This window comes from Coenobita brevimanus, chromosome 101, assembly GCF_032717465.1.
Source record: "Coenobita brevimanus isolate Jiangsu-jjx chromosome 101, ASM3271746v2, whole genome shotgun sequence".
Taxonomy (NCBI): domain Eukaryota; kingdom Metazoa; phylum Arthropoda; class Malacostraca; order Decapoda; family Coenobitidae; genus Coenobita; species Coenobita brevimanus.
Genome location: NC_137054.1, coordinates 62,537,625 through 62,562,241, shown reverse-complemented (window position 1 = coordinate 62,562,241; position 24,617 = coordinate 62,537,625). Strand labels below are relative to the sequence as shown.

At 40.7% G+C, this 24,617-nt stretch overlaps 1 protein-coding gene across 1 annotated transcript in view; it reads right to left on the bottom strand.

Moving 5' to 3' along the window:
• The window catches only part of LOC145415053 (uncharacterized), a 680,222-nt gene that overhangs the window by 165,336 nt on the left and 490,269 nt on the right, over positions 1–24,617 (bottom strand). The window contains 1 exon segment of the mRNA XM_080284468.1: positions 8,402–8,906. Within this exon segment, the coding sequence (XP_080140594.1) occupies positions 8,402–8,906 (505 nt within the window).

The window sequence follows — 24,617 nt, the reverse complement described above, 5'->3', positions numbered from 1 at the left end:
GGACACAAGTCAAGAGTGAGAGCAGTGGAAATGAGTTATTTAAGAGGAGCCTGTAGAGTCACATGGAAAGACAGGCTGACAAATGAGAATATAAAGGAGCGTTGTGGTGTGGATGTGGATGTGATAGGAAGTGTTAGGAGGAATACACTGAGGTGGTTTGGCCATGTGGAGAGGATGGAGGGTGAATGACTGAAGAAGAGAGTGCATGTGAGTGAGGTGGAGGGGGGAAGAGGGAGGGGGGAGGCCAAGGATGAGATGGAGGGATGGGGTGGAGAGGTATATGAGAGAGGGGGGTGTGAGTTGGGAGTGGGGCAGTGAAATGGTGGGGGGACAGGGTGACATGGAGGCAATTTGTTTGTGGCCACCCCGAGCGGGATTGAGGCGTCTGGCAATAGATAGATAGTTTTTATTATTGTAGAAGTGTTTGGATAAAATAGACACAGTGGTGTTCAAGGCACGCCCTATGGCACTATCACTGAGTCTTTTCATAGCATCCTTGGCAAGAGGCTTGGCAGGGGTGGATGAGGCAAAAGTCCACATAAGGCGGGAATGAAACTGGACAAGAAAGGTTCAGATTGTCCTACATCTGGAAGAGTCACAGAGTTGACTGAGGTATGGCTGGGCAGGCTGGTGGGAGTCTTCCCTGAGCATTTGGCGACAAGATAAAGTGGCGGCCACTTCAAACTGCGCCGGGAAAACAAGGCCGGTTCCTACTGACACCTGGTGCCACGTGCCACTGATTTCTTGACAGTTCTGACCAACACCCAGCAGTTAGGGATTACTTCTCAAATTACTGTAAGAAAGTAGCTGGACAATTTATGAATGGTGTTAAGATGGCATCATGGAACAAAGTAGCTTTTTGTAAAGAAGGGGCTGTTTGTTTTCTTTTTTTGTATCATTCTTTTACATAAAAATAAAGAATCAATAACTGATATACAGTACTGAATGGAGATTCTGAGAGGTGAGTGTGTATCTGAGTGAAAATTACTCATATCACACAACCTTTCTGCAATCTTGGTTGAGACAAACCTTTTTTATCATAACTGCTCTTCTAGAATTAGGGTGCGTTTTTAACAAAGCAGCATGTTATTTGCTGCGAAATTGGTAATTGACAGTTTACTACATGTACATAACAGTCGCAAGGAACATATGAACTGCATCTCTATACCCCTCACGTTCTAAGTTTTTCTTGCTGTATTAATAAAAGAACTTATGAAAATATTTAAGTGCCTCCCACCCTAAAGCCCCCTTTAGGCCCTTCAACCCAAAATAAAATGCCTATTTTGTGTCTGCAACCAGATAAAGTGAAAATTGTTTCTTTCCTCTAATGAGTCTCTCCCCCCGTCTCACTCAGCCACCACAAGACTCACTTTGTGTATCTATTCACTGATTACCTTACACCAATATAATAAGAAACATCTGAAGTCAATCTCCCACAACAAGCAACTGTTATATCCTTGCTCAAAAATACAGAAAATCTTGTTGCATTACACCCCCTCAAGAACTGTAAACACAGGCTAAACAGCTGACTGGTGGTAGGTGGGGGTAAGCGTGGAGGGATCCATCACCATGACCAAGGGCTGTATGATTTGAAGCCATTCACAGCTAAATCTAGAGTTCTATCTATCTATAGCCCGACGACCTAATCCCACAAAGGGTGGCCGCAGACAAAACGCCTCCAAGTCGCTCTGTCACCCACCATTTGACTACCCTCCCCCCAACTCACCCCCCCCTCCCTCATTTACCTCTCAACTCCATCCCTCCACCTCATCCTCGGTCTACCTCTCCCTCTCCCTCCCTCCACCTCACCTACATACACCCTCTTAGTCAGTCTTTCATTCTCCATTCTCTTCACATGTCCAAATCACCTCAGTGTATTTCACCTAATCTTCTCAACCACATCCACATCCACCCCACAGCGTTCCTTCACTTCTTAATTCATCAACCTGTCCCTCCACGTCACTCCACATGCTCCTCTCAAGTAACTCATTTCCACTGCTCTCACTCTTGACTTGTTCCCCTCTTGCAAGGTCCATGCCTCGCTTCCATACGTCAGGGTAGGGATCACAATACTATCATGCAGTGACTTCTTAACTTCCATACTCACCTCCCTATTTCTCATCACTGCTTTCAGTGTACCGACAACCTTCCTTCCCTGCTGTACCCTTTCACGCACTTCATCCCCCAAAGTTCCATCCCTACTCATCACACTACCCAAGTAATTGAATGCACTCACATTCTCCATATCCTCACCATCCAACCTCACTGCACACTCTGTGACTTCATTCCTGTCAAACACCATAACTTTGCTTTTGTTTATATTAACTTTCAGCTTCCTCTTCCTACACAATGTCCCAAATTCATTCACCAAACACTGCAACTCCCATTCATCTTCACTCAACAGTACTGTATCATCAGCAAACAGCAGCACTGGAAGCTTCCAAATCTCACCCTCATTCATTAGAGCCACCCCCACATCCACTGCCCTACCCTGCATCTCCTTTACAACCCCATCCATGTATATATTAAACAGCCATGGAGACATCACACAACCCTGTTTCAGTCCCACATTGAGATCAAAGAACTCACTCAGTTCACCATCCACTCGCACCGCAGCCCAAGCTCCCTCGTACATACTCTTCGCAGCACTCAACAATTTCCCCTCCACTCCATATATTCTTAATACCTTCCACATACCTTGCCTATCTATTCTGTCATAAGCTTTCTCCAAGTCCATGAAGGCAGCATACACTTTCCTTCCCTTCTCTAGATACTTCTCCACTAAACATCTTAGAACAAATATCTGATCTACACACCCTTTTCCCTTCCTAAATCCCCCTTTTTCTTCTCCAACTAGCTCCTCTGTCATATGCCTAACCCTATCAATGAGTATTCTACCATATATTTTACCAGTCACACTAAGTAGGCAAATACCCCTATGGTTACCACATACTTCTCTCTCCCCTTTTCCTTTGTATAAAGGAACAATTATACCTGATTTCCAGTCCTCTGGAACCCTTCCCTCTTCCCAAGCCAATCTACACAGCTTCCATATCCACTCCACAACAATCTCACCCCCATACCTAAGCATTTCACCACACACTCCATCAATTCCTGGGGCCTTTCCCAACTTAATCTTCTTCATCGCTTCCACTACTTCCGCCCTACTGATCTCTTCCTCCCTCCTCTCATCTCTTCTTCTCCCAGCCATTCCCCAACCACTTATACTCGCACTGCTCTCACTAATCTAGAGTTAATACTGCATATTACTGAAAAAAATAAAAAATAGATAAATAAATAAAAATAAGGTAGTCTGCAATTCTGTATTTTGTTTTCATTTTTAAAGGCTCCAACATGCCTGCATGTGTCGGCCTTGGTCACCTAATGGCGGCTCTCCACGCTGCATGATCCATTGCAGCCTCCCTGTTCAGTCCCTTAACCCTGAGGTCACACTTAATGACCTCGTCCCATGTCTTTCTCGGTCTACCCCTCATAACCCCACCCTCAATATTAACACTTCTCACCTTCCTCACCCAATTATCATCCCCCATCCTCTCCACATGTCCAAACCATCTCAATCTACCTCTCCTCATCACAACACCAATACACTCCAGTCCCATCCTACCTCTCAACTCTTCCATCATAAACCCAGCCCCTCCAGGCCTTGGACGCAGGGATGCACTGCACATCCACCTAATCATTGTCATTTCTGTATGTCTGAGCTGGTGAATATCTTCCTCCTTCACTGCCCAGGTCTCACTACCATACAGCATTATACTCCTAACACATGCTGCATAAAAAGTCCCCTTAGCATGTAGGGAGAGTCCTCTCAATGTCAGGAGAGGAAAGAGCTCCCTGAACTTCTTCCAACCACTTCTCACCCTAGCCACAGAGCTAGCTCCAGCCCCACCTCCAGCACACAACATGTCTCCCAAATAACAAAACTCTTCCACACACTCAAGAGATTCACCAGCAAGCTCAATCCTTTCACGTCTGACAATCTCCACCTGCTCACCCCGACACGCCGTATACATAAAATCAGCATTATCTCGCAGTCTACCTCTGATACTACTACATCTCTTATGCACCCACTTATCACACACACCGCACAAGATGGAATTACTTCCCACGCCCTTGTGGTAAACTGCACATGGCCACTCTCCCTCATCTTTGACAGTACCGCCACCAACCCTAGATATCATCACTTTTGTTTTATCTGCATTTACCCTTAAACCCTTGTGCCCCATACAATCTCTCCACTTCCTAAATCTTTCCTCCGTCTCCCTTTCGTTCTCTGCAATCAACACCAAATCATCAGCATACAACAACTCCCACGGGAGTCCGTTTCTAAAGTCATGTGAAAGGGCTTCAAGTACCATGATAAACAACAAGGGACTCAAGACTGACCCCTGATGCACACCAACATTCACAGAAAACTCATCACTCAAATCTCCATTCACTCTTACCTGGGTGTGAGCACCCACATACATAGCCATAACCACACTAACCAGCCACTCCTCCAAGCCAAGCTTTCTCATTGCCCACTTCACCACCTCTCTAGGGACTCTGTCAAAGGCCTTTTCCAAATCAACAAAAACAAAATAAAGATCCCTTCTCCTACCAATATATTTTTCCTGAATTGAAATGGATATCTGTTTACCTTATGAACTGGTTGAAATATGTCTCCAGTTTCATCACTACCACTACAGGCATTTGTTTTTGATCTGTACACTTTCACTTATGAACTATCTCAACAGATAATAGTAAAAACAAAAATAGATGATTAGGACTGTTATACCGCCAGTTTTGAGGAAGATAAGAGGAGAGGGTCAACCTATGAAAAATAATCAAACAAATGTGATGGGAATCTTTGTAAACAATATGATGCCAAACTCTGCCAACAGCTTAACTTTGTGATGCTTTTTTCCTGCCTGGGCAATTTAAATTGCTGCTGAGGTAAGTCTTCATTTGCTTGTTCGCTGGCTACAGTTGATAGTCTTGTAGTGTTGAGGGAGGGAAGGGGGGTTGCGCTGTGTTCAGTGAAGCCAGATTTGGTGGGCTCAAAAGCTGAAATTCACTGTTCTATGAATTCATATCATCACTTACATCCAAGGATCTTTCAGCCATAAGTTGCTTACTTAATTTTCATGCTGTACATATGGTATGTCACATGCAACTGTAGTGTTTATTTTGATGAAGTGAAGCATCTAGGAGGGCTGCTGGACCTCAAGAAATAGGCTATTAACCCCTCATTGGCTGTGGGTTCAGAAATTTGTGGGCTCTCCTGGTCAGCTCTGGAACCATTTTATCAAAGCTCTAAAACTGATTTCTTTTTCTTACAGATGTAAAGAGAACTGTCTGGTGCACCTGGCAATATGTTTTTTAGCTTCATAAACTCATCCTGTGATTCACTATGATTCGCAGAAAATATAAAATTCACAGTGGATGTGCCATTAACATGTAAGTACTGTATATCAATGAAAACATCCAAGAAAACGTGACTGCCTGAGTGCTTGGGATGGTAGAGTTGGGTAAACACACCGGTGTCTTTCGTTCCCCTCCTATAATTGTTTGCAGTTTTCTACAGCTCCTGCTAATTCAACATCACCAGCACATTTAAGGTAAAGCATCGCTCAACTCCAACGGCCATGGAGGGGTTAAGCCTATGCCTCGAGTTGGTAGGGGGGGGAACCTACATCTTATTTCACTTCCATTTGTTAAGTCTTCTTCCACTTTTATTCCTCACACTTTCACATTTGTTTTCACTTTCATTTCTACATTTTTGCAACTCTTTCCAAAATGCTGAGTATCACTGTAATCTGCATTCATTTTTCTTCCAAGATCATAATTTACCCCCACTTTCTCTTCACAAGTTCACATGCTTCTTATTCTCAATGTATTCCATTCAATCATCTGAACCCCTTTCTTGCATCAGCTTCAACCATATCTTCTTCTCTTCTTCCAATTCTTTTTCAGCCTTTTCATCTTGTCAAGCTGTACCATTATTACCTCACAATGCCACACACAGTTCTAACATCCTAACTAAAAATTCCATATATGCATTCCACAAGCTGTCCAGATCCATTTGCTCCCAACTTACTGTCTGCAGCTCTTCTACCATCTTCACTGGGAGTTCATACCATTATTACCTCACAATGCCACACACAGTTCTAACATCCTAACTAAAAATTCCATATATGCATTCCACAAGCTGTCCAGATCCATTTGCTCCCAACTTACTGTCTGCAGCTCTTCTACCATCTTCACTGGGAGTTCATTGGCCACTTTTTTGTTTTTCTGCTTCTCCACTTAGCTTTTCACTCTGCTGTTCTCTCTCTCTCTCTCTCTCTCTCTCTCTCTCTCTCTCTCTCTCTCTCTCTCTTTATCCACTCCTCTCAATTTAATTTAACTCTGCATACCACTATCATATGGTCATATTAACCTATGCATCTTCCTCTCACAGTCCTTGTATCAACAGCAGTCCCATGCATCTTTCTTGCTAGAAACATGTATCAATCAGGTTCCTTTCAGCATTCTATCCATTCCCTCAATACTGTATGTATTACGCTTTGGACCTGAATAAGTTGGAGTGTATTAAAAAGTCCAGGATTTTTACTTTTTCTATAAATACATGTGCTTTATACCTGTATGTTTTTGCCCTATCTGGAAATTACATAGTTAAAAACTACACAAGCTTGGTTATTTCAGTCTTTTAATGTCTTAAGCTGTTATTCTACATGCTATGTGCAATACAGTAATCCCCGTACTATCTGGATGCCCACCTTCCGGACACCTCACTTACTGGACATTGTGGGCCTGGACCTTCAAAACCCAGAAATGGCCAAAAAAAGAAAAAAAATCTGATTTTTTCCCCATCCGTAATTTGAAATTGCCACATGGCGCCAAACAGCTGTTTACACCACGGACCCTTCACCCCTTCCTTCCTCCCCCCTCCCCCCTCCCCTGTCAGGGTTGCCATTTGGTATTTTTCATTACCAAATGTGGGTCAATTTGGTAATGAAAAATTAATTTGGTAATGAATCAGAATAATGCATTACCAAATGGATTTTTCACATACATGAGGATACACAGGATGGAGATGGTGGATTGTTTGCTCTCTCTGATTAATCTGCTAGCCAACATAGCACGAAAATAATCAACATCCTGTTAATTAAAGAAGAGCGATTACATGTATTTCCACTTGTATATATAATTAGTGAAGAATGAAAGCTAGCTTTATGAATTTGGTAATGAAAAGTCAAATTTGGTAATGAAAACTGAGGAGTGTGGTAATGTGGCCGAGCTCTGATTTGGCAACCCTGATCCTCCCTCACCACCAGTTACTGCTTAACTGCGATCACGAGTAGATGCTTATCGCAACGGATGGTGCATGTGCTCGTTTTTTGTGAATAAACAGTGAATAAACTGCAATACCTCGCCACTAGACCACATGGGAATTTAGTGTTGTGCAGTGTTAAGAATGTAGACTGCAAAGGATTAACTGTGGAGTGCAAACTGGCAGTTGAAACTGGCGTGGTGCAATTAACAATGTGCAGTGTTAAACAGTTATAACTCAAAGTGCAAAGAATTGCTGTAAGTGCAGCACAACACTGGATTACTGTAGTGTTTCAAGAGCATTTTCACCAATGCCAAAGCCTTAGAGAAGACGGCCACAGACATGCTGTAGGTACCCTGGCTGAGGTACAGGCCACAGACATGCTGTAGGTACCCTGGCTGAGGTACAGTCACTTCTGATTCCTCATTCTTTGGTTCCTTTTCATTTCTTTCATGCTTTATGTCCATTATTGGTGTGAATAGGGTCTTAAATAGGTTTAAATAGGTGCTATGCATGTCCAGTAGGGAGTTATTTAAGTGGCTTTCAAAGTTAGGCTGGGTTAGAGTCCTTAAGTACCAGTCCAGGAGCCAGGGGCCCACTTTCTGGACAGAACCATTGTCTGGACATGCCTTTGGCTCTATTACATCGGATAGTAGAGGAGTTACTGTATAATAACCACATATGGCTTCTACAGAATTATAAGTAAAAAACTGAGCAAATTTACACTCCATGAATAGCATTCACAGTTTCAGGTATTTGCAGGGTTTGAGGGACCTAATCCCTCAAAACTTATTTATATTTAGGATGCACTCATATTTCTGACAGGGCAACACAGGGCTGGATGATGGATGGATGATTTGACAGCAATAAATAAAACATTCTTAAAATGTTCACTGAACAATCTCTGACTTCTCCTTAAGTATCTCCATATGATATGAGGTAAAAAATTAATCTTGTGTCCTGTGTGCTGGGGATAAAGAAAGAAAAAAAAAGTGACAAAGTAGAGATATGTACATAAAACTGAATGAACTGATATAAGTAGTTACAAACAGATTATATACTCACTTGATCTGTGCTATGAGAATGAGGTGTGCGGCGTGGGTGGTGGGTTGGAGTTGGGGGACACTGCTGGGCGAGAGGTGGAGGCAGTGGGGGTGTGGGACGAGAGAGACGATGATGTGGTCTGGGAGGGGGTGTTGGGGCCTTCTCATCCTCACTGCTGTCCCGGAAATCCTCCTGCCTCCTCCCATCTTCAACAACATCTGCTGCTCTACCTAAAGTGGTTGCCACACTGGTTGCTGTTGCACCCAGAGTGGCAGCACAACCTGCATCCCCACTTGAGTATGGTGGTGACAAGGCAGGATGCAGTGGTGGGGGAGGTGGTGGAGGTGATGGTGATACTGGTGGAGTTTGGGCAGGGCCTGGTGACTGATCTGGGCTTAGGCAAGAAGCAGTGGGGGCCTGGGGAGGAGGGGGAGCAGAGGTTGGAGGTGTGGAGGGTTCTGGAGTCACTACACGGCTGCTGGTTCTGCTCCCGCTACACTCGCTTTCACCACTCTCACACACAGACCTCCTGTGAATATACCATCAGTACTATTTGTACATAGATTCATACAGAACATACATCATTACAGACAATGTTTGTGCTTGCAAATATGATCTTATTGTTTTTTTACACTTCATGGCCACGCATTATAAACCTATCAAAAGGCACAAATTCCCAACTATGATCATGCTCCCCCACTAATGGGCAGATGCCACATAAAATGCATTAAATTTCAACACCAGAAAGTCTGGCAACATGAAGTTTGGAACAGTGAGACAAAAGCATCAATAATTTTCAGAACTGTGAAACTGACACTGTGAATTTTTGGCATTATGGACTTTCAGGACCATGAATTTTTGTATCTGTGAATTTTCAACAATAAATGTATGATATATATTTTTTTGGCACTGGGAATTTTTGGCAGCATGAATTTTCCAAACCATCACATTTTTTTCAGTTTTCAGCACCTGGAAACCTTTGCATCAAGTATTTCTGTATCAAGAAATAGCACACCTGGGCAACTTTACCATCATGAGTTTATACAGCAACATAAACAATCCTTTTATATTTCATTGCCATTCTCAAATCTTTATTTATCCTTCCTAGCCACATTTCATTTTTCCCCGTTCACCACTTAACCTTCTGATTCACCAGTTATCCTGATCACCACTAATGCTTCTGATTCACCGCTAATCTTTCTGATTCACCACTAATGCTTCTAATTCACCACTAATGCTTCTGATTCACCACTAATCCTTCTGATTCACCACTAATCCTTCTGATTCACCACTAATGCCTGTTATTCACCACTAATCCTTCTGATTCACTACTAATCCTTCTGATTCACCACTTATCCCACTGATCCAAAACTATCTTCCTCTTGACAGAGTACTCACAAGTTACAGTTTTGTCCAGTGAGTTCTATTTGAAACTAGGAGATATATTTCAACTCATAATTACATTCAAAGGAACCCATTAGTAAGGTTGTCAGAAGCTGTAATCTAAACATCAGAGACCTGCACTCCATGAGGCAATTTCTGACTGGACACTGCCAGCTAACAATGATCCATACAACAGTCTTGTCTTGTGTTATTATTGTAATGTGTTATAGATTGGTCTTCCAAATAATACAGAGTAATAACCAATGTGATTACAATGACTTTAAGGGTGTGGTATCATCTGGGATGGGTATTTAAGTTAATAAACATTTCAGAAGTACATGTACACCACCCATAATCACAAGGAGAACAAGCATGAGAGCAGCAGTACTCAACCTGTAATCAGTGGATTGAAGTTTGTATTAAATGTAACAGAAGGGCTTATCACAGACTTTCCCCCAAGAACCTCCAATACCTCCTTTCTAACAGAGATACACTGATGACCAGTAAAAGCCAGATAAGAATTGGACTACAGGGTATGTCTTTTGACTTTCTTGTGTTTGGCATACTGAAGAATCATCCTGAATTGTTAAACATTTACTGGCACACCAGGGTGTTGTATTGCAGTACGAAGATGATCCCTAGCACTTCAATGAATGAGGGAGTTATTACTCAGCCATCTTTCTCTAATCAGTCATTTTCCTACGCAACAGATTGCTGTTACCCATGAATCAAGTGACTTTTGCTGACTCTTTTAACCCTTTAAGGTCATCTCAGAATGACATTGCAAAAACTGGACCAAACCGCGGGTGTCATTCTCGAATGTTTGTGAATATTTTTAATACCCCGCGTTTTTTCCGTGCGCCAATTGTTTCAAGGGAGAGTAGCTATTAAGTTCTTTCACTCCAGCCGACCCCCACCTCCCTCCTCCCACCCCCCGGGCCCTCACCTCCCACCCCCCAGGCCCCCCACCCCACCCCTGACCAACACGCATCAGTATCTGTCCAGCTGTGTGAGTGACAACACCGCTGATGTGGCAGTGAAGTGCAAGCAATTACAGTGCCTTTTACCTGCCTCAGTGAACACAGAGTGGGTGTTTATCGTATGTGCAGTGTTCATATATGTTTACAGTATTATTATCAGAATGAGGTTGGCATTTGGTAACGGTGTGTGAGCGAAAAATAGTGATTACAACACCTCTGATGTGGCAGTGAAGTGCGGGCAATTACAGTGCCTTTTACCTGCCTCAGTGAACACAGGGTGGGTGTTTATCGTATGTGCAGTGTTCATATATGTTTACAGTATTATTATCAGAATGAGGTTGGCATTTGGTAATGGTGTGTGAACGAAAAATAGTGATTACAACACCGCTGATGTGGCAGTGAAGTGCAGGCAATTACAGTGCCTTTTACCTGCCTCAGTGAACACAGAGTGGGTGTTTATCGTATGTGCAGTGTTCATATATGTTTATAGTATTATTATCAGAATAAGGTTGGCATTTGGTAATGGTGTGTGAGCGAAGGTAATGGTGTGTGAGCGAAAAATAGTGATTTTAGATCGCTCACTTCTAACGGCACTGCCCATCCAGTGATAGTCAACGAAATCATGAAACCTACATCATTGCAAAGCCGAAGGTTAGTACTTTCTAATGGTACCTTATTTTTTGCTCTAGATTTATCTGTGCAGAGTTATAAAGGTTTAAAGTTTGTATACATTTTGGCTGAAACCCCCGCGGGAGAGGCCAGTCGGGGCAAAACAATGCCCGCGGTTAAAGGGTTAAGGGGTGCCTCAAAGCCTTTCTCTATTCAAGAAGCTACACTTATGAACGAATTACGATACCTGTTGCTGCATGTTCCACCATACGTCAATATCCATCGCAGCAAATGGGACTGAGTTTTTAAAATTACAAGAGAAGCCCAAGAATCTACATCCCCACCAGGTAATCTGCAGGGAGACATGGGACCACCTTATTTTGCAGTTTTCTTTAGTTTCTTCTTTATCGAAGCCCTTCATGGGGCTCTGAGTATTTTATTACTGCATTTTCAAATTTCAATGTTTTTTAATCTCCTTTACAACTGGTTCATTGTATTAAAAAAGTGGCCAATGTTTACAATCCCCAATGGAACACAATGATAAATGAACCCCATCCTGTGAATGTGCCAAAGATAGAGGACGCTGTCTTAGCATGTCATTTATGGCAGAAAATTAGCATTATCAGTGCTCATTTATCCAAACCTAAACTAAATTTTCTGAACCCAACTGAATTACCCTAACACAACCTAACACAGCCTATTTTAAGCAAACCTACTGACATCCTAACCAAACCAATCCCTTATATAACCATATTTTCCTTGTTTGATGATGGATCATTTTCATAATCGAAAATGAACTTCTGTACATCTTTACAAAGTCATTGAATTAATTAAAGGTAGGTATTTTTTTTTTTTTTTTAATTTTAGAGGTGGTCCTATGTCTCCTTGAAGATTACCCAGCACCATCTGTGGATGAGGAATTTCGAGGGCATTTGAGTGTAAAGCGGAGGGAATGTAAGAAAATGTTCTGGAAGGAGGTACAGAGAGTTAGACAAGATGATAAAGAAGTCAGTGGATAAAAATGGTAGACTGATTGTGGAGAAGGGAGAAAAAGTGAACAGATGGGAAGAATACTTTAGGAACTGTTAAACATAAAGAATGAAAGTAATGCAAGTATAAGTAGCTGGGGAATGGTTGGTAGAAGGAGGGTGGTGAGAAGGGAAGAAGAGATCAGTAGGATAGAATTAGTGGAAGCAAAGAACAAAGTTAAAATGGGGAAAGACCAGGAATTGATGGAGTGTGTGGTGAAATAATGAAGATGGGGGAGAGATAGAAGTAGAATGGATAGGGAAGATAAGCAGATTGGCCTGGGAGGAAGGTAGAGTCCCGGAGGATTGGAAGTCAGGTATAATTATCCCCCTGTGCAAAGGAAAAGGGGAAAAAGAAATGTGTGGTAATTACAGGGGACTTTCGTTTTCTCAGTGCACTAGGAAAAGTATATGGTAGCATACTTACTGAGAGAGTTAGGGAAAGAACAGAGGAATTAGTTGGAGAAGAACAGGCAGGTTTTAGGAAGGGAAGAGGTTGTGTAGCTCAGACATTCATCCTCAGGTCTTTTGTGGAAAAGTTTCTAGAGACAGGAAAGAAGTTGTATGTGGCCTTCATGGGTTTTAAGAAAGCATATGACAAAGTGAATGGAGAAGGAATGTGAAAAATAATAAAAATATACAGAGTATATGGGAAGTTGTTGAACGCCATGAAGGGTATGCATGAGGGTGCTAAGGCTGAAGTGCATGTGGATAGTGAGCTGAGTGAATTTTTCCATCAGAATGTTGGATTGAGACAGGGACATGTCAAGTCTCTGTGTCTGTTCAATCTACATACAGATGGGGTTATTAAAGAGATACAAGACAGACAAGTGGATGCTGGAGTGGTCCTAATGAGAGACGGCAGTATTTGGAAACTTCTTGCACTGTTGTCTGCCGATGATACTGTATTGTCAAGTGAAGACGAAGGGGCACTGCAGGACTTGGTGCATGAATCTGGGAGTGTGTGTTAGAAATGGAATCTCGAGGCGAATGTAGGGAAGAGTCAAGTTATAGTCTTTGAGAGATATGAAGTCACTGAATGTACAGTGAAGCTGGATGATGAGAAAATAGAAAATGTGAGTGCATTTACATACTTGGCTAGTGTGATGAGTAAGGACAGAAGTCTGGAGAATGAAATGCTTGAACAGGTACAACAGGGAAGAAAGGTTGCTGGTTCTTTAAAAGCAGTGATACGAAATAGGAAAGTGAAGATGGAAGTAAAAAAGTTGCTGCATGAAAGTACAGTATTGTAATACCAACTCTAACATATGGAAGAGAAGCTTGGACCTTGTTGGAAGAGCACACGTCAAGAGTGAGGTCAGTGGAAATGAGTTATCTGAGAGATGTGGAGTTACATGGAGAGACAGACTGACAAATAAGGAAATTAAGGAGCATTGTGGTGTGCATATGACAGAAAGCGTTAGGAGAAGCACACTGAGGTAGTTTGGCCATGTGGAGAGGATGGAGAGTGAGATACTACTGAGGAGAATGTATGTGAGTGAGGAGTAGGGGGAAGGGAGAGGGAAGGGGCGGCTGAAGATGAGATAGAGGGATGTAGTGGAGAGATATCTGAGAGGGGGATGTGAACCGGGGGGAGGGCAGTGGAATGGCAGGGGACAAGGTGTCATGGAGGTGATTTGTTTGTGGCCACCCCTTATGGAATTAAGACGTCTGGCAACAGACAGATAGATTGATTAGTCTCATCACCCAAACACGATTTCCAGGCAGTTTTACGCATAACTTGGAATTTTTTATTCACAGCAGATGGTTTCATTTTGTTCAAATGTGCTACCTTTATGTACTGTATGTACTACTGTTTCATGTTCAATATGTAACAAACAGTGCTGTAAGCTGGAAGTTTGAATTCAGGATCATAAGTCTCACCAACAAAAACAATGCTCTAGATGTTCGGTTTGGTTCGTTTTGCAGTTCATATTTTTCACACACCATGCACAGAGACTACATGATTAATAGTAAGATATTTATTGTTCATTTTTGGTATCTAGGATATGATACTATGGGATGCATGAATAATATTACAAATCTTCCCCAAAGGATGACACCTGCAGACATCGCATGTTTTCCGAGGACACTCGTTCTGTTCCAGCACCCAGTGCTTAAGAAAATGTGGCATTTATTTCTTTTTAATTTATTATCTCTATGTCCCCAGCCTTTATTTTCTTCACATGTTCAATATCAAATATGTACATCCCTCCTCAATAATTTCATGCCATTTTTCCTCTTCTGTATCTTGTTCCAAATGCTGACACTGAGTCGGTCCTCCCCCCTCCCCCAAGGTGACCGCACTATTGCCAGTAACGCCAGGTATACTGCCATGCCTACAATGGCTTTATCAATTCTCCTTCTATTATCTGGTTAGTTTATTTCCCCAAAATGTTTTCTGTGTTATTTCTGTCACTCATGCTCACCAGTCTCTTTCCTCATGCTTGGTTAGGTCTGCCTACCTTTTTTCTGCCTTGCTAGCCTGCCTCACTTTGCCTAACTCTGCCTCCAGGGGTTTGGTGTACAGTGTACAGAGAGTAGGGAGACTGCCAGACCTGTGAGATCCTGTGTTTGGTGTATAGAGAGTAGGGAGACTGCCAGACCTGTGAGATCCTGTGCTTGGTGTACAGAGAGTAGGGAGACTGCCAGACCTGTGAGATCCTGTGTTCGGTGTACAGAGAGTAGGGAGACTGCCGGACCTGTGAGATCCTATGTTTGGTGTACAGAGAGTAGGGAGACTGCCAGATCTGTGAGATCCTGTGTTTGTTGAGATAGAATGAGTGGGATGGAGCATTGTCAAGGTAGAGCTGCCAGTCCTTTGCCTTCCACAACTGCACTAACCATTTACACAAACCTCCCACCCTGACCACACACACACACACACTATCGTGAGAGGGCAGAGGGAGGACGTTCTGTCATCTTGCTCTGAAATGGCCACCCTGGCTGCAACTGGCCGCACCTAAACTGTATATTTATATGAGTCAAGCTCTGTACTATGTTAAATTAAGTGATGTTCTAATATAGCTGAGCTAGTATAAGCAAAAGTGTTGTCCAAATAATAGAATACATCCAATTAGTACAAGAATCCGCTGATACAACGCATCATCAACTGGGTGTCATCTTTCACCGGACGGGTAGCAGGGAGATGCAGACTTGTAAGCAGAAGTTATCTTGTAAGTGAGAATTACTGCAAGGTGAGCACCATCAATAGTAAAGTGAATAGGGATGGAGATAAGAAAAGGGATAACGGTAGAAAACAGAATGATGATTTCTACCCAGAAATAGTTGAAATGGAAACATATACAGTAAAAGCTCAATTAACCGCATCCCATGCATCTGCACATCCATATAACCGGAACGTAAATTTGATCCGGCATGGGGTCAAAAATATTCCGGATACCGGTCGTCCCCCTATAATTCTTGATTAGTTCTATACAGTACAGGATAAAGCAGTATACGCAGCTAAGTTTTCAAAATTATTCTGGCCTGTAACATATGCTAAATTTTTCTTTAAATAATTTTTGGTAATGTCTGCTGGTTTGTGTTCAGTCCTATACAATTTCTCTTGCTGTCTTTTTGTGTGTATTGTAGTGTACACTCACAATCACTAATTTCTACTCAGGGGTGCCCCCTTTGTACCCCCATATACCCAGGGAAGACGGGAGGGGGGGTAGAAACTAGCTCCACCTGCCTCTACCCCGGCTCCCAACCGTCCCCCATACCCCTACCCCTCCCAGCCCCCACTTGTCATTCTTAACTGGGAGTAACATCTCGAGCTAACCTCATACTTTACACTCATAGTCACAATACAAATACACAAATATGAAACACTAGGATATGTAAACAGTATATAATATGATTATGAACATGCTGCAGCAAGAAATTAATGCATTATAACGTTGACAATAAGACAAAAACGTTAACAACGGCCATCCCAGGCCTCATGCATTGGGTGTTTGCATGTGTCCGTGTCTGTGCCCGTGTTTTTGGGTGTGTTTATGTCTGTGTTTTTCAGTGTGTTTGTGTGTGTGTTTGTGTGTGTGTGTGTGTGTATTTACCTATTTGTATTTACCTATTGGTAGTATACAGGAATTGAGCAATGCTCGTGTTGTCCTGTTTCCATATCCACCTTTTTTATCTAGTCTACCTTTACACACATGAATGTTTTTCCCCTGCACCACCTTTCGTCTAAGTCGTTCCAAATACTTATGTATTTACCTAATATACCTAATTGTGACATACACAAATGTGTTATGCTCGTGGGTTCCCGTCGCCGTTTCTCGATAAGTCAAATTCAGCTTTAAACTCGTTTAAGTTTTTAGACTGGACGATCTCTTTGTCCAGGCTATTCCATAAGTCTATACTTCTGTAAGGAAAGCTATATTTCTTGGTATCCTTCAAGCAGCTTGACTTTTTCAATTTCATTCCGTGTCAACCTGTTGTTCCCTTATCCCATAAAAACAGGTCTTCTCAGTCAATTTTATTTACTCCCACCATGGTCCTGAATACTGCAATCATGTCTCCTCTCCTTCATCTTTCCTCTAAGGAAGGCAAATCCAGCTTTTCCAGCCTCTCTCTGTATGACAGATCTGTCAGACTGGGAACCATCTTGGTTGCTGTTCTTTGTATTCTCTCAATCTTGTTTATATCTTTCTTTTTGTGTGGGGACCACACTACCGCTGCATATTCTAACCTGGGGCAGATCATGGCCACTATCAATTTTTTCATCATCTCCTCATCTATTTAATGAAATGCTACTCTTATGTTAGTCAAGAGTTTATAAGTCTCTCTAACTATCTTGTTAATGTGTTTTTCAGGTGACAAACTATCTTGGACCAGCACTCCCAAATCTTTCTCTTCTCTCATTTTTGTGATTAATTCATTACCCAAAAAATAATTCAGTGATGGTCTCCTGGTACTTTTACCCATTTCCAATATTTTACATTTCTTTACATTAAATTTCATTTCCCACATCCGGCTCCAATTGTGTATCCTATCCAAATCCTCCTGCAGTATTTAACAATCCTCCTCAACCTCTATCTTCCTCAAGATCTTTACATCATCAGCAAACCGACTTGCATAACTGTTCACTCCATCTACCATATCATTTACGTAAATCAAGAACATTACTGGCGCCAACACTGAGCCTTGAGGGACTCCACTTGTTACTTCCCTCCATCCAGACATCTTTTCCTTTATTACTGTGTGTGAGTGTGTGTGTGTGTGTGTGTTCTTACCTAATTGTATCTTTACAGGAATAAGTCAACCTCGTACTGTACCGTGTCTTAAACCATATTTATCGTACATATCCTTAAATTTGTGAATTGTTTTGGCACACACTATTTCATTTGGTATTGCATTCCATTTATCAATTGCTCTGTTTGGGAAACTGAATTTCCTTACATCTTTATTATCTCTCTTCTTATGCGGTTTTTTGCAGTGTCCTCTTGCTGATGCTTCTCCATATGTTAAGTAATCATTTATGTCTATTTTCTCCTTCCCTGATATGCACTTATATAGCATTATCATGTCACCTCTTTTCCTTCTCTCCTGTAGTGTTGGTAGATTCAGTTTATTTAGTCTTTCTTCGTAGCTTAGGTCCCTTAAACTTGGTATCCATCTTGTAGCGGCCCTTTGAACTTTTTAAATCTTGTCTATGTGTTTTTTGAGATGAGGACTCCAGACTATTGATGCATATTCCAGGGTTGGTCTAATGAATGATGTTATTATCCTTCTTAGAATGTCTTCATTTATGTATGTGAATGCTGTTCTCATATTTGCAAGCAGTGTATACATGTTCTGTACCTTCTCGCTGATGTGGTCAGCCGGAGATAGTCTGTTATTGATAATCACACCTAGGTCCTTCTCTCTTTCTGACGTGTATAGGGTTTTATTTCCTAACTTATAATCCCAATCAGGTCTTTTTCCACTTTTACCAAACTTGATTACATGACACTTGTCCACATTGAAATCCATTTGCCATGTATTACTCCATTCATGAAGTTTATTTAATTCTTCTTGTAGCTCTTTACAAGAGTCTATGTTAGTAATTCTCCTTTGTATTTTTATATCATCTGCAAACATATTCAGATAGCTCTCATTTCCAGTGTTACTGTTTATATCATTTATATACACTAAAAACATGATTGGTGCCAGCACTGAACCCTGTGGTACTCCACTAGTCACTTCTTTCCATGATGAGTAGTTTCCTCTTAGTACTGTTCTCATTTCTCTTTTTATGAGAAAATCTTGCATCCAACAAAACAGTTTGCCTCGAATTCCTCCTTGATGGTACAATTTCCATAAAAGTCTTTGGTGTGGTACTGTGTCAAACGCTTTCTTGAAATCTAAATAGATACTGTCCACCCATCCTTCTCTTTCCTGTATTGTGTTTGTTACTCTGTCATAGTAGCTCAACAGATTAGTAACACATGATTTTCCTTTTCTGAAACAAAACTGTCTTTCTGTTATCATACTGTGTTCTTCTAGATGATTTACCCAAGCTTTTCTTATAAGCTTTTCTAATACCTTGCTTACAACACTGGTCAGTGATGCTGGTTGGTAGTTGAGTGGATTTTGTATTTCCTTTCTTGAATAAGAACATGTGTGTGTGTGTGTGTGTGTGTGTGTGTGTGTGTGTGTGTGTGTGTGTTCTTACCTAATTGTATCTTTACAGGAATGAGTCAAGCTCGTACTGTCCCGTGTCTTAAACCATATTTATCGTACATATCCTTAAATTTGTGAATTGTTTTGGCACACATTATTTCATTCAATAGTGCATTCCATTGATCAATTGCTCTGTTTGGGAAACTGAATTTCCTAACATCTTTATCACCTCTCTTCTTATGCAGTTTTTTGCAGTGTCCTCTTGCTGATGCTTCTCCATATGTTAAGTAATCATTTATGTCTATTTTCTCCTTCCCTAATATGCACTTATATAGCATTATCATGTCAAATCTTTTCCTTCTCTTCTGTACTGTTGGCAGATTCAGTTTATTTAGTCTTTCTTTGTAGCTTAGGTCTCTTAAACTTGGTATCCATCTTGTAGCGGCCCTTTGAACTTTTTCAATCTTGTCTATGTGCTTTTTGAGATGAGGACTCCAGACTACTGATGCATATTCCAGGGTTGGTCTAATGAATGATGTTATTATCCTTCTTAGAATGTCTTCATTTATGTATGTGAATGCTATTCTCATATTTGCAAGCAGTGTATACATGTTCCGTACCTTCTCGCTGATGTGGTCAGCCGGAGATAGTCTGTTATTGATAATCACACCCAGGTCGTTCTCTCCTTCTGATGTGTATAGGGTTTTATTTCCTAACTTATAATCCCAATCAGGTCTTTTTCCACTTTTACCAAACTTGATTACATGACACTTGTCCACACTGAATTCCATTTGTCATGTATTACTCCATTCATGAAGTTTATTTAATTCTTCTTGTAGCTCTTTACAAGAGTCTGTGTTAGTAATTCTCCTTTGTATTTTTGCATCATCTGCAAACATATTCAGATAGCTCTCATTTCCAGTGTTACTATTTATATCATTTATATACACTAAAAACATGATTGGTGCCAGCACTGAACCCTGTGGTACTCCACTAGTCACTTCTTTCCATGATGAGTAGTTTCCTCTTAGTACTGTTCTCATTTCTCTTTTTATGAGAAAGTCTTGCATCCAACAAAACAGTCTGCCTCGAATTCCTCCTTGATGGTACAGTTTCCATAAAAGTCTTTGGTGTGGTACTGTGTCAAAAGCTTTCTTGAAATCTAAATAGATACTGTCCACCCATCCTTCCCTTTCCTGTATTGTGTTTGTTATTCTGTCATAGTAGCTCAACAGATTAGTAACACATGATTTTCCTTTTCTAAAACCAAACTGTCTTTCTGTTATCATACTGTGTTCTTCTAGATGATTTACCCAAGCTTTTCTTATAAGCTTTTCTAATACCTTGCTTACAACACTGGTCAGTGATACTGGTCGGTAGTTGAGTGGATTTTGTCTATTTCCTTTCTTGAATAAGGGGACAATATTTGCTTTTTTCCAAATATCAGGTAGTTTACCTTGACTCAAGGATTTCTTGAAAATTAAAAATAATGGTTTACTTAACTCCTTTGCACATTCTCGTAATACCCAACATGAAATTTCATCAGGACCACTTGCTTTTCCTCTGTCTAATCTACTTAACTCCTCCTGTATTACTTTTTCTGCTATTTGTATATCTGGTAGTATGTGTGGACATGCATGTTCCACATAGTCCCTCTCAAAATTTTTTTCTTCTTTAAAAACTAATTGGAAATTCTTATTTAGTGCTTCACAAATATCTTTCTCTTGTGTATGTGATTCCCTCGACCGTAACGGATTGTATTATATCTTTTACTTTGGTTTTGCTTCTGATATAGCTATAAAACAGCTTTGGTTGATCACTATTTTAATTTATTATATCCTCCTCAAACTGTTTTTGGGCTTCCCTCCTTATTCTTGTATAATAGTTTCTTGCCTGTTTGTAATTATTATACGCCCTTTTACTATTGTGTCTTCTGTATCTATTCCACAACAAATCTCTTCTTTCTTTTGATTTTTTATATTCTGTATTGAACCATTTCTGTATTTTCTTATCTGCTTCTTTGTGCTGTGGGATGTACTTCTGGACTCCTATTTCATAAAATTCACAGAATTTTTTATATACAGCATTTAAATCTTGTCCTCTAAGCTCATTTTCCCAATCAACTCCTAAGAAATACTTCTTTAGGTCTTGATAATTTCCCTTTTTATAGTTTAGACTCTTTTGTAACTGTCATTGCTGTGTGTGTGTGTGTGTGTGTGTGTGTGTGTGTGTGTGTGTGTATTTACCTATTTGTATTTACCTATTTGTAGTATACAGGAATTGAGCAATGCTCGTGTTGTCCTGTCTCCATATCCACATTTATCAAGTCTACCTTCACACACATGAATGTTTTTCTCATGCACCATCTCTTTGTCTAAGTCGTTCCAAATATTTAAGTATTTACCTAATATACCTAATTGTGATATACATGGAATGTACTATGCTCGTGGGTTTCCGTCGCTGTTTCTAAATAAGTCGAATTTAGCTTTAAACTCGTTTAAGTTTTTAGACTGGACGATCTCTTTGTCCAGGCTATTCCATAAGTCTATACTTCTGTAAGGAAAGCTATATTTCTTGATATCCTTCGAGCAGCTTGGTTTCTTGAGTTTCATTCCATGTCCTCTTGTTGCTCTCTTATCCCATACAAACAGATCTTCTTTGTCAATTTTATCTACTCCCACCATGGTCCTGAACACTGCAATCATGTCTCCCCGCTTTCTCCTTTCCTCTAACGAAGGCAAATCCAGTTTTTCCAGCCTCTCTCTGTATGACAGGTCTGTCAGACTGGGGACCATCTTGGTTGCTGTTCTTTGTATTCTCTCAATCTTGTTTACATCTTTCTTTTTGTGTGGGGACCACACTACCGCTGCATATTCTAACCTGGGGCGGATCATGGCCACTATCAATTTTTTCATCATCTCCTCATCCATATAATGAAATGCTACTCTTATGTTAGTCAAGAGTTTATAAGTCTCTCCAACTATCTTGTTAATGTGCTTTTCTGGTGACAAACTATCTTGGACCAGCACTCCCAAATCTTTCTCTTCTCTCCTTTTTGTGATTAATTCATTACCCAACAAATAATTCAGTGACGGCCTCCTGGTACTTTTACCCATTTCCAATATTTTACATTTCTTTACATTAAATTTCATTTCCCACGCCCGGCTCCAATTGTTTATCCTATCCAAATCCTCCTGCAGTATTTTACAATCCTCTTCAACCTCTACCTTCCTCAAGATCTTTACATCATCAGCAAACAGACTTGCATAACTGTTCACTCCATCTACCATATCATTTACGTAAATCAGGAACATTACTGGCGCCAACACTGAGCCTTGAGGGACTCCACTTGTTACTTCCCTCCATCCAGACATCCTATCCTTTATTACTGTCCTCATTTGTCTGTCTCTCAAAAAGTCTCTCATCCATTCCAGAAGTTTCCCCTTTAGTCCTCTTATATATTCTAGTTTCCACATTAGTCTCTTATGAGGTACCTTGTCAAAGGCCTTCTCTAAGTCTAAGTACACAATCCACCCAACCATGTCTCTCCTGTACCACGTCAATCGCTCTTGAGTAAAAGCTCAACAAGTTGGAAACACATGACTTTCCACTTCTGAATCCAAACTGACATTCAGCCAAAATATTCATCTCTTCCAGATATTTTATCCATCTGTCTTTCAGGATTCTCTCAAACAATTTTGCAACCATGCTGGTTAGGGACACTGGTCTATAATTCAGGGGTTCTTCCCTGTTTCCTCCCTTGTAAATTGATACCACATTTGCCCTCTTCCATTCCTGAGATAGTTTCCCCTCTTCCAGAGAGCACACAATTAAACTGCGAATCTTATCCGCCAGTTGTTTTCTGCATTCCTTCAGTTCCCAATTAGAGATTCCATCTGGTCCTAGGGCTTTCCTTACATCTTGAGTTTTCAGTAATTTATAAACTTCATGTACTTCCACTTTTATAAACTTCATGTACTTGCACATTTATATCTTTTATCACTACATTTCTAGTCACTCCCTCCCTTTCCACAAATTCCTTTTCATTAGTGAAAACTGACTGGAAACATTTGTTCATTATTTCTACTTGCATTGCTGCATCTTTATAGACCTCTCCTTCTACTTGCAGTCTGGTGATTCCTTCCTTTTGTTTCAGTTTGCCATTGACAAATCTATAAAACAGTTTGGGTTCATCCTTACATTTATCTATTATACCTTTTTCAAAATTTCTTTCTTCCTCTCTACATATTCTTGTATATTTATTTCTAGTTCTTTTATATTCTTCCTTTGTTCTGTTGTTACCTCTCTTCTTTCAGTTGTTCCACGCCATGTCTCTCTCTTTTTTTGCTATCATACACTTTCTATTAAACCACTCCTTTTTCCTCTTTTCTTTCCCCCTTACTCTTTGCACAAATTTTTCCACTCCTGAATTATAGAGGCCTAGAAAAATACCCGACTTCCTCTGTATCTCTCTTGTTTCTCTGAATTTTCTCCAATCTGAACTTTTGAAAAATTTTCTCAATCCTGTAAAGTTTGCTTTCCCAAAGTTGTATCTTCCCTGCCTATAAAGCTCGTCTCTTGGCTCCACATTCCCTGTTATCATCTGGAACTCAATGACCACATGATAACTTTTTCCAATAGGACACAGATATTTCAAGGATTCTATTACATCGGGTTCTTCGGTAAACAGTAAGTCTAGTCTTGCTGGTTTGTCCTCACCTCGGAACTGTGTCTATTCTTTGACCCATTGCGACATCACACTGTTCATTGTTATATTTAATAATATAGTGCCTCACGAATCTTCGCTGCCTCCTGAGTCCCATTCCACCCAGTTCACCTATTTACAACTGAAGTATCTGTGTGTGTGTGTGTGTGTGTGTGTGTGTGTGTGTGTGTGTGTGTGTATTTACCTATTTACCTATTTGTAGTATACAGGAATTGAGCAATGCTCGTGTTGTCCTGTCTCCATATCCACATTTATCAAGTCTACCTTTACACACATGAATGTTTTCCTCATGCACCACCTCTTTGTCTAAGTCGTTCCAAATATTTAAGTATTTACCTAGTATACCTAATTGTGATATACACGGAATGTACTATGCTCGTAGGTTTCCGTCGCTGTTTCTCAATAAGTCGAATTTAACTTTAAACTCGTTTAAGTTTTTAGACTGGACGATCTCTTTGTCCAGGCTATTCCATAAGTCTATACTTCTGTAAGGAAAGCTATATTTCTTGATATCCTTCAAGCAGCTTGACTTTTTCAATTTCATTCCATGTCCTCTTGTTGCTCTCTTATCCCATACAAACAGATCTTCTTTGTCAATTTTATCTACTCCCACCATGGTCCTAAACACCGCAATCATGTCTCCCCGCTTTCTCCTTTCCTCTAACGAAGGCAAATCCAGTTTTTCCAGCCTCTCTCTGTATGACAGGTCTGTCAGACTGGGGACCATCTTGGTTGCTGTTCTTTGTATTCTCTCAATCTTGTTTATATCTTTCTTTTTGTGTGGGGACCACACTACCGCTGCATATTCTAACCTGGGGCGGATCATGGCCACTATCAATTTTTTCATCATCTCCTCATCCATATAATGAAATGCTACTCTTATGTTAGTCAAGAGCTTATAA